This window comes from Sycon ciliatum, chromosome 4, assembly GCF_964019385.1.
Source record: "Sycon ciliatum chromosome 4, ocSycCili1.1, whole genome shotgun sequence".
In the NCBI taxonomy this organism is placed as follows: Eukaryota; Metazoa; Porifera; class Calcarea; order Leucosolenida; family Sycettidae; genus Sycon; species Sycon ciliatum.
Genome location: NC_088646.1, coordinates 33,938,614 through 33,953,230, shown reverse-complemented (window position 1 = coordinate 33,953,230; position 14,617 = coordinate 33,938,614). Strand labels below are relative to the sequence as shown.

General features: G+C 46.9%; 2 protein-coding genes across 4 annotated transcripts in view; one reads left to right on the top strand and one right to left on the bottom strand.

Moving 5' to 3' along the window:
* The first annotated feature begins 143 nt into the window (after nt 1–143).
* The window catches only part of LOC135815792 (trimethylguanosine synthase-like), a 38,951-nt gene continuing 24,477 nt past the window's right edge, over nt 144–14,617 (top strand). The window contains exons 1-3 of one of the 3 annotated variants that reach the window (XM_065329133.1): nt 144–312; nt 6,165–6,247; nt 6,655–6,858. In XM_065329133.1, the coding sequence (XP_065185205.1) occupies nt 6,242–6,247; nt 6,655–6,858 (210 nt within the window). In that variant the 5' untranslated portion in view covers nt 144–312; nt 6,165–6,241. The remainder of the gene's footprint in view (nt 313–6,164; nt 6,248–6,654; nt 6,859–14,617) is intronic. The other 2 variants (XM_065329134.1, XM_065329131.1) reach the window with 2 other exon arrangements.
* Nucleotides 7,936–12,647, bottom strand: LOC135815796 (ras-related C3 botulinum toxin substrate 3-like). The gene is made up of 2 exons (XM_065329137.1): nt 12,025–12,647; nt 7,936–9,241 (listed from the first exon to the last, which is right to left on the bottom strand). Exons 1-2 carry the CDS (start codon nt 12,129–12,131, stop codon nt 8,755–8,757), a joined length of 594 nt encoding a protein of 197 aa, XP_065185209.1. The 5' UTR covers nt 12,132–12,647; the 3' UTR covers nt 7,936–8,754.

Genomic DNA, 14,617 nt, shown 5'->3' with positions numbered 1-14,617 from the left:
AAAAGATGGCGATCCCTAGCAACGCAGTTACCATGTTGGCTTCCCTAGCTATAGCTAGTGCTGATTGCGCGCAACGTCACACGATCAGCGTTCATGCGACGTTTTCTCGGACACATTTTTGAACTCAAAACCAAGGGCAAGGGAGTAGTAAAAAGTACTCATAATCATAAGCACATGTACAATTTGTATCTGTTAATTATTTGGGAAACTGCATGTCTTGTGTATTCATCTGTTCGCTCGCCCGTTGTGCCATTTGACTCTCGCTGATCGGAAGTTACTGCAGAGTTTCGTCCCACCTCTGTAGTCTTGCGGGTAAGTTGTATCGAATTCAAAGAATGAATGGAAATGTTTGATGGGCATTGGGAGTTATGTCTATTATGTGCATGCACGAATCTTGGTGTAGACCAGGGAATAGTACAATACTGTATTGTACTACTCCCTGAACAGTGGGACTCAGAGTACATGTACGTGGCTGAAGTGGCTGAAGTGAAACAATTAGAATACCAATCAGGCCCAACGGAACCGGTCCAGTTGCTCAAGTTATTACCGGATCAGCCGTTTTTGGCCACCGACAAGTGTTTCCTACTGTGGCGGTCATGTGTACCCACTATATCATACACAAAGTATAAAAGGACACAATACTACTGGACCAATCAAAAACTGCATCCGGCGGTCCTGCCAATATCCGTTCAAAATTCATTTTCGATCCGAGGTGCCTAAGAGGACATACGCCACATGGTATTGCCTGGCCGTTTGGATAGAATTAGCACAGCGTACAATGATAACAATGTCATTGAATAGATTTCTGGTTGGAGGAAAGCAAAAAGCACACGAAGCACAGAAGCCATTATAATTTTTTCGACTAGGCCTTTCATTCCATTACTCTTCAGGTCGAATACAATGGTGATTAACAAGGTACTGTAGTAAGCAAGTCCTTATAACCGGCACTTTTGGCGGTCAGAACATTGACAAAAATAGCACTTGAAAAATAGCGCTAGTGACGCCAACAGCATATTTGGCGGTCAGAGCATAGACCAAATAGCACTTTAAAAGATAGCGCTAGTGGCGCTAGCTACACAGTGAGACAATGAATATTACCAGTATCAGACAGCAGTGGGGACCATGGTACTACAATGTCAAAACAGTGACAACTTTCGCACATACTTCTTTTGCACGCACAGTTCAGGCGGCAATGTACACTGCCTCCAGCACAGCAAGGTGAGATTTGTTGTGCGCACGCGCTTGAATCGTGAAGTGAGAGTGGGTGCCATGTTTGCAGACTGCACTTAGGCAGGCTGGTGACGATGTCAGGTGACGGAGTATCGCTGAGTCCTTCTCATTATCGTCATTGTCCGTTGGTCCATTCCTGTGGTAGCTATTGTGCATCGCAGTTGTGCCGCTGGCGACTTCTCTGCCGGGCGAGGAGTCACACACTGTTCCACATGCCGATCCTGTATCAGCCGCTTGTTGCAGAGCGTTGTTGCGGAGACGCAGCCATTCACTTCATCTCGTGACAGTTGCTGGTGGTTTGATCGGTGTTGATTTTCTTCTCCCTTTGTTGACAGTGACGGTAATGTCCTTGACTGCTCGGCTTCTCCCTGTCCTAACCGGTGTTGTTGTTCCTGTAACTGTCCGTACGAGCTTGTTGGGGATGTGCTGCTCTATGCGATCACCCAATCGTTGTGTTGTCCTGCCAATGTACCTGTGGTCACACTCACAGGTGAATAGATTAATGACATTACTTAAATACGTCATTAGTTATAAGGACTTGCTTACTACCCTGCTAATCGCCATTGTATTCGGCCTGAATAGTAATGGAATGAAAGGCCTACAGTCCATTTCAAAACTATAGACGCGTGAACTCATACGTATGAGCCGTACGTACTGTAGCGCACGACAGCCGTGAGTTTTGCATTAGTGTTTTCTGGTTTTCAGATGTGTTTTTCAGGTTTTTCTTCGTCGCCGCGGGAAATACAAAAGATGCAAAACACGCAAAGTCGCAAATGAAAAGGTTTGAGGAAAGTCTCAAAAGAAATGAAAGTCTCAAATGAATCTTCTTCTTGTTTGCATTTTCTGAGTGCCCGACTGTAATGGCTTCCAAGGCCCGTAAGAATCTCAGTGATGCCGAGAAAGATATGATTAGTCGTGTTCATTGTTTCTTCGAACAAGAGCTGGATTTTGATTGACGCTTGAGTATCCGAAATCCTCGTCGTCGAACTCACCTTGCAACTGGCGTGAGTGAAACCACTGTCACTCGTTGTGTCAGGCGAAGGGAACAGGGAGGCTCAAATCAAATCAAAAAGAGAAAATATAATTATCATCTCTACTGTATTTCACCCAACAAGATCCAAAACATGCAGAAAAGAAGAGAAAAAAAAGGCAGGAGGCGTGATGGGATTCGAATGCCCCACACTTTAGTCCATCAGCCAAGAACTCGGAAGTTGTCAAATTCAAGCACCCTGTTGCACTTAGAAATCGAATACTTGATTTTGGCCCCAATGGGGAGTTTAGGTACCCTGCACACCGAATCCGCAAAGAAAAAGAGTAAACGACTTGCACGCTCTGCAGGGGGAAGCCGACAAAGTGACCTTTTTTGGCATTTCATCGACAGCCATTGTTGTGACCTAAACCCAATCTCCAATCAGTGCCATGCGCGTTTCAGGAGTGAACTTTTAGATTTTTGTGAATTACGGGGAAAATCTTGCAAATCGAGAAGATTTGCAGTGTAAACCATTGCAGATTCCGTATTACACATGTGCCTGGATTCAAATTACCGTATTTCCGCAAATAAAAGACCGTCCTCGTATACAACGCCTTCCTCGTTTACAAGGCCGGGGCAGGGGGCGATTGAAAAAATAAAAGACCCTCTCCGATAAGAAGACCGGGCCTACTAAATGAGTCTTTGTTCTTGTGTTAAAAATGGAAGACCGTGCTCAAACTGTGGAAAAAAATAGAAGACCGTGCTCAAACTGTGTAGAAGAAAATGGAAGAACGGGGGTAAAACCGTGTGTGGCGAGAAATAGAAGACCGGGGTCAAACTGGGTTGAAAGAATAAAAGACCGTCCTCGAATACAAGACCGTCCTCGATTATAAGGCCAGGTTAGGGCGAGGTTGAAAAAATAGTAGACCGGCCTACTATTTGTGGAAATACGGTACAATAAAATTGTTGTTCGCCTACTTGTAGAGTGTTGTTCCATTACACATCTCTTTCACCGTTCTATTTAATTGAGCATCCGAATACATACCTTCAGGAAGATTACAATGAGCTAGTATTGAACATCATCCACCTTTGGGTTTCCGAAGTATGCACCCCGAGTCGTGTCAAGCAGGTTTGAAGCGTAGTTTTTACTGTTTGGCAAAAGTGATCTACGCTTCCACCCTGAATGGAATGGAAGGTCCTGATCCATGGAAAAATAGGGAACTGGAGAGCTAAAAGTAAGGAATCTGCGGCGATGGATGTTGTACATCGAATGAGTGCCCTGCAGTTCTCTTCTCCATTACGACCAACTAGCAAACGCCATGGCTCTGGATGCTGACATCAAACAGTTGAAATAAAGCCATTAAAGGCAAGGCTGCTTTGAGCTTGTTGCAACCAGGAAGTAGTGCAGTTACAGTTGTACTACTATCTACTTCGTAGTTGCAACGTTGAGATTCTGTATTGATACCATTGTAGTTGCAAACAAGTTACTACAACAATTGCAGTACAATAGTCATGTAGATTTTTTGAATTAGGAATGAGTTTGCTCCCACACTGGAGCTCGCGCTATTCCGCCGACTTGACTTGACACTTGACTGACTCACGACTGCCATCCAGAGCACACGAGAAGTCCATCGAACCTTCAACTCATCGCCGAAGTCGCAACCACTATTTCGTACGACTCGTACTGTTTTTTGAATTAGTTATTTGAAAATGGCGAGAATCTTCATCTTCTTTCCGGTGCGCATGTACGCATATTATTTGAATCTGTACGTGCTCCAAGCCAACTCACCTCTGCTCAAATTGACGGCGATTTATTTCGCGATTTTAGGTCGATCGCCACGGAAAACCACACCAAACGTTGACAAAACTCCACTTTTTTCACTGAAGACGCATTGGATGTCCTAATAAAACGGATGGAAAACCTCGTAATGGCTGACGAAGAAGAAGAAATTTGTCGAACTTCTAAGGCGCTCTGCAAAAGGAGTGCAAGAGTTTCGCCAGGGAAAGTAGGCAGGTCGGATTCAGTGATGCTTTTGCTGTCGATTGATGTCAGTTCCAGGTGTTCGATTTGTAAGTGCAACAGGGGACTCACTTTGGCACCACTGGCTGATGGACTACTTGTACTGGAAATCACGGATCGAAACCACGAGGCTACCAGGACCCGTACAAAAATGCACCCGCGATGGTCTGGGCGCAGCACTGTCTCAGCAGGAGCAAAAATCCGAAACAAACTGGTCAAACCTTTCAAAACAGAAATTACATGTAAAACCGGAAAACCTGGCCTAAAAATAAACTTCAATTGTAGCGAGAACAAAGTATAGCCAGAATTGTGAAGCGATGCAGAGACTGAATCTGGAGAAAAAACTAAAAATATTTAAATAAATCCCATCGAATTTTGCAAAACACTACGCGTCTATAGTTTTGAAATGGACTGTAGTCGAAAAAATTATATGGCTTCTGTGCTTCGTGTGAACAATGTCATTCGGGTGACGTCGAACGTAGTGATTCAGTAGATCTGGACGTGAGGGCACCTGGTGCGGCGTAGTTATCATTGCACGGATACAAAGGATTGTTGGAATCGAAACGCTCATGCTTCCACTGAGAAAACAGATGGCAAGTTAACTATGCATTTGTGTGTATGTGTGTGTGTGCGCGCGTGCGTGCGTGTGTGTATGTATGTGTGAGTGAGTGAGAGTGAGAGAGAGAGAGAGAGAGAGAGAGAGAGAGAGAGAGAGAGAGAGAGAGAGAGAGAGAGAGAGAGAGAGAGAGAGAGAGAGAGAGAGAGAGAGAGAGAGAGAGAGAGAGAGAGAGAGAGAGAGAGAGAGAGAGAGAGAGAGAGAGAGAGAGAGAGAGAGAGCATGCACTCATACTTTGCTCTCACCAGAAGGATGCAGCAGTGTACTATAGACAAATATTGCTTAACATCCAGACAAAAAGCAAAGTGTCGGCCATTACCCATCACCACATTACTGCAGCTACTACTTGCCAACACGTGATAGTTGTCTACAGTGCACAGCAGCAAGGTAACCAATACCAAGGGTCCCTACAAGTACATCAGCTACACCTTACCACACTACGGCTCTTGGTATTGCCTGGCTTTGCCAGCATAGCCACGCATCCGACGTCATCAACGTTTTGAATGCTTGCCTTTGCCAGGTGTCGGGTTGTCTGTACGGCGCCACGAGATGCGACATTGGAAGCAAACCAGTGAAGTATTAAATGCACGAACACACAATCTGTGGACAGCATGCTGTTTCGTTCTTTGTGAACTCATCAGCGCATAAATGCACAAACATACGCTTTCAAGGTGTCACGTCACTCACTATAATGCTGCCATGCACCTTAGGCGGAGCTCGGGAATAAACACATCCCCTGCTTTGTTTTTTTTTTTACGGAACGGGCTAGTGCCTCACTAAACAGCTACTGGTGGACACGTATTTTATATGGCAGCAGAGAGCAGCCTTCATTCACCAAGACACATTGCCTGAGCACCTGGAAGGCCACGTGTTCTCTGGTACCATCTTCTTAATTCCCACCTTTCCTTGGCTCAAAGTTGGCACTTCTTAGTTCCTCTTCTGTTCTTTCAGATTAGTGGTACCAACCTTGACCATAATGAAAGGGAAGTTAGTTGCTCGCAATGTTGGAGCTCGCAATTTCCCCAGCCAACTTGACTTGGCACTTGACTGACTTACAACTGCCATCCGGAACTCACGAGACGTCCATCGAACCTTCGATTCAGCAAACCTGCACGAAAGCACCACTCCCTGCTCACTGCACAGTGTGTTGGGAAATTCTCTCCTCATCATTTGAGTCTTGACAAGAGATCGCTATGATACAATGCTTCCCACTTGAGCAAGCCCCATACTCTGATATTTGCTTTGAAATGTATGTGTGACCCGCCAAAGATTTGCTGTGCCTTTTCGTTAGGTTAATCCTATGTTTGCTTGTTTCCTTCGCTTTCCAGTACAGTTTCGGGAGTATTCGCAAATTGCTGGTTGTTGTAAGGCGCTGTGCTGAAGAACACACCGAACAGCCTCAGCAATGCAGGTACATGTACTGTCAATGTGTCATCAACTCTCTTTCTCTCTCTCTCTCTCTCTCTCTCTCTCTCTCTCTCTCTCTTTCTCTCTCTCTCTCTCTCTCTCTCTTCTCTCTCTCTCTCTCTCTCTCTCTCTCTCTCTCTCTCTCTCTCTCTCTCTCTCTCTCTCTCTCTCTCTCTTTCTGCCTGTGCTATACGTGCGTGTATCTCTCTGTGTCTGCCTGCCTTTTTATTTTTACTGGTGATTGGCTGAACCATGTTGCTTGGCCTGTGCAGTGTAGCCTCTACCCGTTGCTTCAGTGCTTCACACTGTCTGGCAATGATGATACCCTTGATGCTTTTAAAAGTCTGGCTGAAGATTTTGTTTATAGCTGTGTCTTGTTTGCACTTCTCTTGGCCATGTGTTTGGTTGCAGCAGCCAACCAGTGCTCGGTTTTACTTCAACCAGTCAGGCAACAGCCATGCAGCGTACGATGCAGCGACCGTTGCCGACTTCTGTGGTGTTGCACCCGATACTGCCCTGGATGAGGAGAGTTCAAGTGTCCTACATGACTTTACTGAGATGGAGCGTATGGGTCTGCCGACTCACTTCCTTCCAAACCCACTCAGTGAGACCAAGGTAAGATTCTTCTTTTGTCTGCCTCGTCTACTAGCATGTTGAATACTAGTGCCCAACAGCTATCTGAGAGTCGGAATTGTCCAGAAATAGTGTGTTGAAAGTCCTATGGTGATTGCTTCAGGGGAGGAGCTTGAGGTGAACTAGTGATATGTTCACCTGTTTCCTCGTGCATCGAGTTTGCCTTTATTATAGGTATTGACTTATCTGCAGCTGCCCTGTGGCACAATCATGGGTGGCATGCCAGCTGTCCTGTGTAGGCTTGCTTGGTGCTGATGCTTTTGGGGAAGGAGTTTCCCCACTGCCTGTCTGGCTGTGTCATCACACCTTGGCTTGGTGCTGCACTGTGCCAGAGTTGGGGAAACGGAATTAACTTCACAATTCACATCATGCTGCTGTACTGGAGTAAGCCCGAAAGGAAGTATGCCCACATTATTCACTAGTATGTCTTTGTCAATAGGCCCTGTGCGGTTTCCCATGGCCATACCAACTCAGCCATGACATATGGCAGTTTTCCAGTGAAGTAACAACACGTTAGTTTGTGTGACAATATCATCATGGTCATGTGTTCCGACTCATAGCTTCAGCTGGTGCAAGTCATGGCGTGGCTTTGATTCAAAATTCCACACCAGATGAACAACTCCCTAGACCCGGGTACATCCGTCTCCTGGTCCCATGGCCATGCGGAAAGGACTGGACACCAGTCATGTGCAGCAGCGTAACATAAAGAAAATATTCAAAAATATGTTATTAACCACTGTATTCCTAATCGCGCTAGGATATACTTATGGGCGAAGTGGTGGCCCTCCGATGCGAACATCTTTCCTTGATGTGTTCTTCCTAAACACGCCAGGGGATGCGGCCGCGAATCAGGCTAACTTTCCTAATGTATGGGTTGTTCTAACATTCCGAACGATTATGGGCACCCTTCAGTCCCAAACGCCTGGATTTGGGGAGTTTGTCTGTCCCACATTTGGTTCAAAATCGCAGCCGCTCCTAAAAAAGAATATGTAGCAGGGAGTAGGTATTTTACTACTGTTGTACTTCCTGGTATGTAGAAGGGCCGACCAGATAAAGTGGTTCATGAAAAGGAATCTGAGACCTCGTAGCCATGACAATCGTTGATATTATTTCGAAGTACAGTACTAGTTGTCTAGCTAATCCACACTCTAATAAAAGCAAACAGCAGCGATTCAAGCGAGACAAGTGTTGTGGCAGCAACCAACAGGACGAGGCATGGCATGACACGCCCGTTGGAGAAGGATCGAAAGAAACAAGCTCAACTCTGAGGGAATAATGCAGTACCTACACTTGTAGTTGAATGAATTGATTCGATTACTGTTGAGTTGACTCATTGTCGATTCTTGCCAGTAGAATAATTACCAATGCGAAATGGACTATGTTCTAACGGTACATCGCTGACAATACGGTCTATACGGAATGGTTGCTACACGTAGAACAGTAAACACGGTGTAACCGACTAGACAGAATAGAATTTGAAAAGACTTTTCATATAGGATAGTACGGTTCATTTTTTTAAAACATTGCCTAAGTCAGCGGATTGATGCGAGACGTCATACACAGCCTTATCAACTGTGCGACATTGTCCGGTTAGCTTCACAGCAGCACAGCACTGGTCCAGGCACCAGCGAGAACAGCGTTGCAGGCAGATTGCTACAGTTGCATGAGCGCACAGCAGAGACTGATAAAGCGGGCATGGGAGTGCTGTTCCATCCAGCGGCTTCGCGCTCCCACTAGTCTGGGCGGCACTCGAGCAGCTGGTACTGTCCATCTCTACGTACCGACTCATTCGATGTTACTAGATTGTTACCAGCATGGGGATTGACCATTAGTACTGTGAGAAAGGTATTCCAGCCATGCAATGAAACGGCTTTGCTGCTAGAGGAGAATACACCTACATCCAGTGCCCTTTTTCTCGGCGGCCGCGTCCGGGTCGGGATGACTGTGCACGCGAATGACCTCCTGGAAGAGCTGCTGCAGGCCGATCTGCTTGAACGCGGAGCACTCCATGTACTTGCGCGCCTTGATCTGCCTGCCGAGTGCAAAGCCCTGCGTGTACGTGACTGGCGCTTTCTTCTGCTCCGCGAGGCGTGCAATCGTGTCGGGATCGTCGCGAAGATCGATTTTCGTGCCCACTAGCACAATGGGCACGTGCGGACAGTGTTTTGCGACTTCCGGGTGCCACTTGGATGCGATGTGATCGTAGCTGTTAGGACTGTCCACGCTGAAGCACAGCAGGAACACGTTGGTCTGAGGGTACGACAGCGGCCGCAGCTTGTCATAATCCTCTTGTCCGGCTGTGTCCCAGAGTCCTAAATTGTAGTGCTTGCCGTCAAGGATCATGTTGGCTGCGTAATTGTCGAACCTGCGCATTGTTTCAAGTCCAATAAGGGTGCAGGTGCGTGCACACACGCGCGCGCGCACGCACAGACACAGACACACACACACGCACACACACGCACACACACACACACACACACACACACACACACACACACATGGATGCACATAGTTCAAGTGTGCATCATTACTACATGCAATACGAGTCATACCTGGACCTGTACTAGTTAGACGGAGCTCATAGAATGCATGGTCAATTTTCAGAGCTAAGAAAGAGGTGTGATAAATCACATCAATCAGAGACACCCAGTTGCCAAGACATAGCCCGTGGCCGTTTGTGGGTGTACTGCACTGTGAGCACACAGTGGATACTTAGCTCAGTTCACACATTCAATAATAATGACTAATGAGACGTATGATTCAGCCTTGGTTGGTTTGGAGACTGAGCTACTGTATTGATCGACCGATTATTGTGCAGTTCAGCGTCTTCCCACTTCTTCCACACGCCCCATGTGCTCGTCAATGTAATAATAAGAATGAGTATGTTGAGGTAAGAAACTATCTACAAGGAAACTATCAAGTATCAACTTAACTCGTTTGACTCTCTCCCGAAGGCCATCAGTTCTCCAAACTCCAGGCAACTAATTGAAGTTCCACCGTACTTCCAACCTTTTTTTCACAACACTGTCGAAAATCTCTATTGATTCCATATCAGGGGTGTGGCAAAGCCATCAATGCAAGAGCAAGAAGTTAGACAAAGTCATGCCATTGGTACCACCACCATTCCCTAATATTGACCTGTGGCTCAGCAGAGATACTAATTTGAACAGCAATGAGAGCATTGGATTTAGGAGTCCACCCTATTAAGTGTCTGTTTCTTGGCGGCCATGGCCCGCAACACAGAGATGCACAGCTTGTTCATCATGTGCATAGTTCATGGCACCACAATCCACATGTTTTTTGGTTCCGATGCCCATCTGCCCCAGGCAACTATACCAACATAGGCCCCAATTTGAACATTTTAAATCATTATTTGAGGAAATACACTCACTTCACACAGTTGCAACCACAGCAGGCTAAAATTAAGCATATGATAGATGATCATCTTGAAAGTACACCCAATGCGTAGTGTCTGTTGAAAATATGCAAGTCCTGTATGACACGTTCCCTGACGTCGGCAGTCCTGAGACAGTCTGAGTACAGTGTAACATGTTACATGTGTCGGGTTGGTCACCCATGATCTACTCTGACTGTAGCGACAGTTGTGGGAAAACCTCTTGTTCGAATGAGATCGACATGGCACGGCCAGTGCTCGTCTTCTCTCCGTTATCGACTGTGCCTCCCCAGTTGACGTTAGGTGCCAGAACATAGATGGGTCTAGCCTCCTTGGGGCGCTGATTTCCTTCGCACTTAGGGACAGTGCGGGGATCACTGGTTCGGGTTTTTTATGAACGGTTTTAGGTCCTTTCAGCCTCCACCCGCCCTTGAAAGCTGTTTATCGTGGGGAAAAACAAGTTGTAGCCTTGGACGGCCCTAACTGGGAATCGAATTCGCAGTCTCCCATTTGGAACTGTTCTTCTCACCCGGGCCAAACAGTGCCAGTGTAAAGGATGCTCTGTCTCTACAAGGTCATCGTATAACTTGTGGGTTTGTGTTGCAACACTGCTATACCAGGTTGCCATGCGGCGAAGCCCGAGTCTGAATTCCCGCTTCGGCAACTCACTCTCTAGCACCCAGTAACAGGCTTTGCCTGTTTGCGGATAACCATTACTTTTTTGTCAGCCATGCGTCGTTATTGGCGTTTATGCCAAGGGATCATTTTTTTGTGACTTAACGTAGTCCGATCAGTGCTGCTCAACGAAATCCTGGCGCATGAACAAGCTAGCACGCTGCATCAGTGCATAGCCCAGTGTTCACTTTTCTGGGGTTGCACTGCGCCTGGCACCAAGCTGACTCACGATACCCAGATTTCATGGAGCAACACTACGGTACAGTAGAACCACAAGCTCGTACAGTACAGTAGCATGGGTCAATGAAATACAGAATCGTCCTCAGCTCGGGGCCGCAGTGCCGCAATTTAGTATGTGCGACCAGTGTACGCACACACTATGCCACCGTACGCCAGCCGCTACACCCCAAGACCCATGCGGCGCGCTACGCTTCATCGGCCGCCCCCTTGTATACAGTGAAACCTCAGTATAACGTACCTCCCGGGGACATACAAATTTGTATAGACAACTGAGGTCAAATGCCTGGAAAGGATAAATATATCCGAAGGCAAGAGAAAAGTATGCTTCAACCAGGGTACTTTTTACTGACCTGTTGCACTGCACATGCAGTATCAGATATCAGTGCGGGGCAAGGCAAGATGAAAGGATGCATGGCTGGTATGGGTGCAGTCATTGACATTGTCTGCAATTATGTAACTACCTGATTACTGCATGACTCCTGCAAGAAGATCGGAACTGCCACTGGATTTCTGATTTTTACTCACTACGAAGTCATAATGATTTCCTTTCTAACCGCCGCTTGTCACTAGTTTAAACTTTAGTTTAGTAACCACCGTACCTGGGCAATCTATTGCCGTGGCTGCGAACCTGCGATCAGGAGTGTACTTGTACATCCACGATCCGGGTGCACACTTCATCAAGGCGGAATTCCGTGTGTGGCTTTATCTACTATTTGAAAACTCGCCATTATGTCAATGACTTCTTTGGCAAGTATTCTCTGTTTCACGTCCATTCGCAACTCTTTTACTAGATCGATAACCCTCACAACACATGTACACACACGGACCGGTTTTCTTACACTGTTGGAATGTACTCGCCGGGAAACGAGTTGGTTGTGTAGCAGATGAGCAAGCACGTCTTTCCGACTGCTCCGTCGCCGACTACCACGCACTTGATCGCCTCCATGTCTTCGCACCAACAATAATCCGACTCCCGTGAACTAAGTTCTCGCGCGCTGTTGAGCTGCCCTTCGCTCACAGAGATTCTTCCGAACTCGACCGTTCACTCTCCAAATCTGCAGATGGCAGGGTTTCCACAGGAGCGGCAGTTCCTTTCACGGCACGCCTATGATGAGCGAACTGATCGAGTCAGGAGTGCGTTGCTGGCTTTGGCTTTGCAGCTTGAATTTCGACTTCCGCCCGTCGTTCAGATAGCCGCCGCTGGTCCGTTCTGTCAGGAAATTCAGAATGGCTTGCCAAGCAGCCACCGCACCTGCGACTCTGTACGTCGATTGACGACTGTGACACTTCTTGTACTAGTACTCCACACCACTCTGTCCGTACGTGTTGCGAAAGCCAGATGACAACACAAGTCACAATGGAAGACAACGACGGACGAGAGTACTTGACGAACTAAATCTTCTGATGATTGGTGTCGTAAACTCTGTGAGAATGCGCGATGCAAGCTGCAAACTACTGACTGTTGCAGCCTTTATCGCATGCACTGAGTCTGTGCTAGTAGTGGCGTTCCGTTTGGCTTCCTGATTCATTTGCACCTACATGTACCATGTCACCATGTGTACCTGCATTACATCTTGTGCATTCAGTTCTGCTGTGTGTTTTTTGCACCCGCACTGACCATCCTGACTAGTCAGTAGTCTGTATGTACGATATCACGCTCTCACGCAACTCACGGGCGCGCTAGCAAGAGGGTTATCAGTAATATGAATAAGTCTTGGCGCTAGTCTTCAGATCAAGCCGACCCGACCAGCACCAGAGCACTGGCACGAGTACTGTATCGAGTGTCCAACTCCAAGTACATGTACTGTAATAACGACGTTTATACGAACTGTCAACATGGTCATGTACTACTACTACGTGTACCATGGTGTACTGACGGTGCTCGTCGACGTCTGAAGCTACATGTACATGTACTTTAATTTTGTACGTCTACTTGCGCCGCGTTGTGGCAGTACATGTATAATACTGCTCTATGAAATCCGACCGTGAGCCAAGCACACGGCCACGCGGCACGCGCCAAGCGCTGTGCGGACCTTGACCTGCGAACACAGCACTGGGATGTTCAGTGTAGATCTACATGTAACAAGTTACATGGTGCAACTGAACTGGGCGCCAAGCTGACTCGCTACATGTAGATCGGATTTCATAGCAGCACTAACGAAGTCTGTGAACGCTTCGTCTGCACTGTGTAGTCAGTGTAGAAACTACACTCCACAGTGTACCGGTAGATTCTGTGGGGTACGCGGGTGTGGACTCGCAAGTACAAACCCTAATACTGTGAGTGTGAGTGTGACCAGGTGACTGCCGACTAGCGTTGTTGTGGTCAGCATCGACAGTCCTGAGTCCTGACCACTGACACAGATCTGCGCAGACTCAGTGGCAGAGTGAGACTCAGTGACCCTGCTGCGTACTGCACTGCTGGTCTGTGACTGTGAGTCGACTGGGGCTATTAAAGGGTTTGATTATTCGCAAGAAATTGCGTATTATTGAGATACAAGATACTGTTCTCGAGCATCAAGATTCAAATCCAAAAAATGATGCTATGCGAAAATTTTCTAAAACAGATTCAAAAAAATCACTAAAAACCCGAGAATTATCTACCCGTTGCCATGGCAACGATGACGTAACATAATGCATGACAGTGCTGAGCTCAGATCAGAGGCTGCGTGCACTGACGTCGACATTTTTCAGGCCCATCGTGGCACGTGATTGGTGCCTTTGCCGGGCTTTGGTCCCCCCAGATTTTCAAAACACCTCAAAAAGAGGTCTAAAAAAGGTAGAATTTGGCAAAATGTTCCGGAAAATTGTCGAATTTGCGAAAATTCACGGGAAAACAGCAAAATTCGAACAAATTCCAAAAATCCAAAAAAACACCCCATTATTCAAAAAGATAATCTGGAAACCCCTACTGTGGGCCGGGGAGTGTGGCCTCCTTGGTGACGAGGCCCATGAGATGTACGACGTGATGTTCTTTCTGACTTTCACTCTTTTGGCAAGTAATTTTACTATTTTTAGTTAGTTTTGCGAGTTCACTACGACACTGTAGTCTACTAGTGACTAGGTCACGTGTGTTACCACTACACGATACAATGTACCTACAGTTTTGTACATCCTTCTTTTTGGACTGTCTGCATTCCTGCCAATTATTATTGAATCTCTAGGCTAGCGGGCGCTTTTCATGATTAATTTTATGTTCGATCCGGATCCGAGATCTTCCCACGTCCACAGCCACGTTGTGTGCACGTGATCAAACAGGATTTCGTCAACAAGAGTTCTGTAGCAAGAAGAAACCATGAGTGTGTGTGTGTGTGTGATGTAGGTCACGATCCCGGAAATACAGGGGTGCTGGGCTCGAATCCCGCTCGTGGATCCTTCTTTTGCAACATTGACGCCCAACGTGGGGCTCGAACCCACGGCCCATCGTGGGGGGGG

What these genes read in the sequence shown, in the direction of transcription:
- LOC135815796 (XM_065329137.1), bottom strand. Translation starts at nt 12,131, where the DNA reads ATGGAGGCGATCAAGTGCGTGGTAGTCGGCGACGGAGCAGTCGGAAAG. An exon ending in GGCGAGTACATTCCAACAGT is followed by an intron (nt 9,242 to 12,024) that starts GTAAGAAAACCG and finishes AACAATGCGCAG; the next exon opens with GTTCGACAATTACGCAGCCA.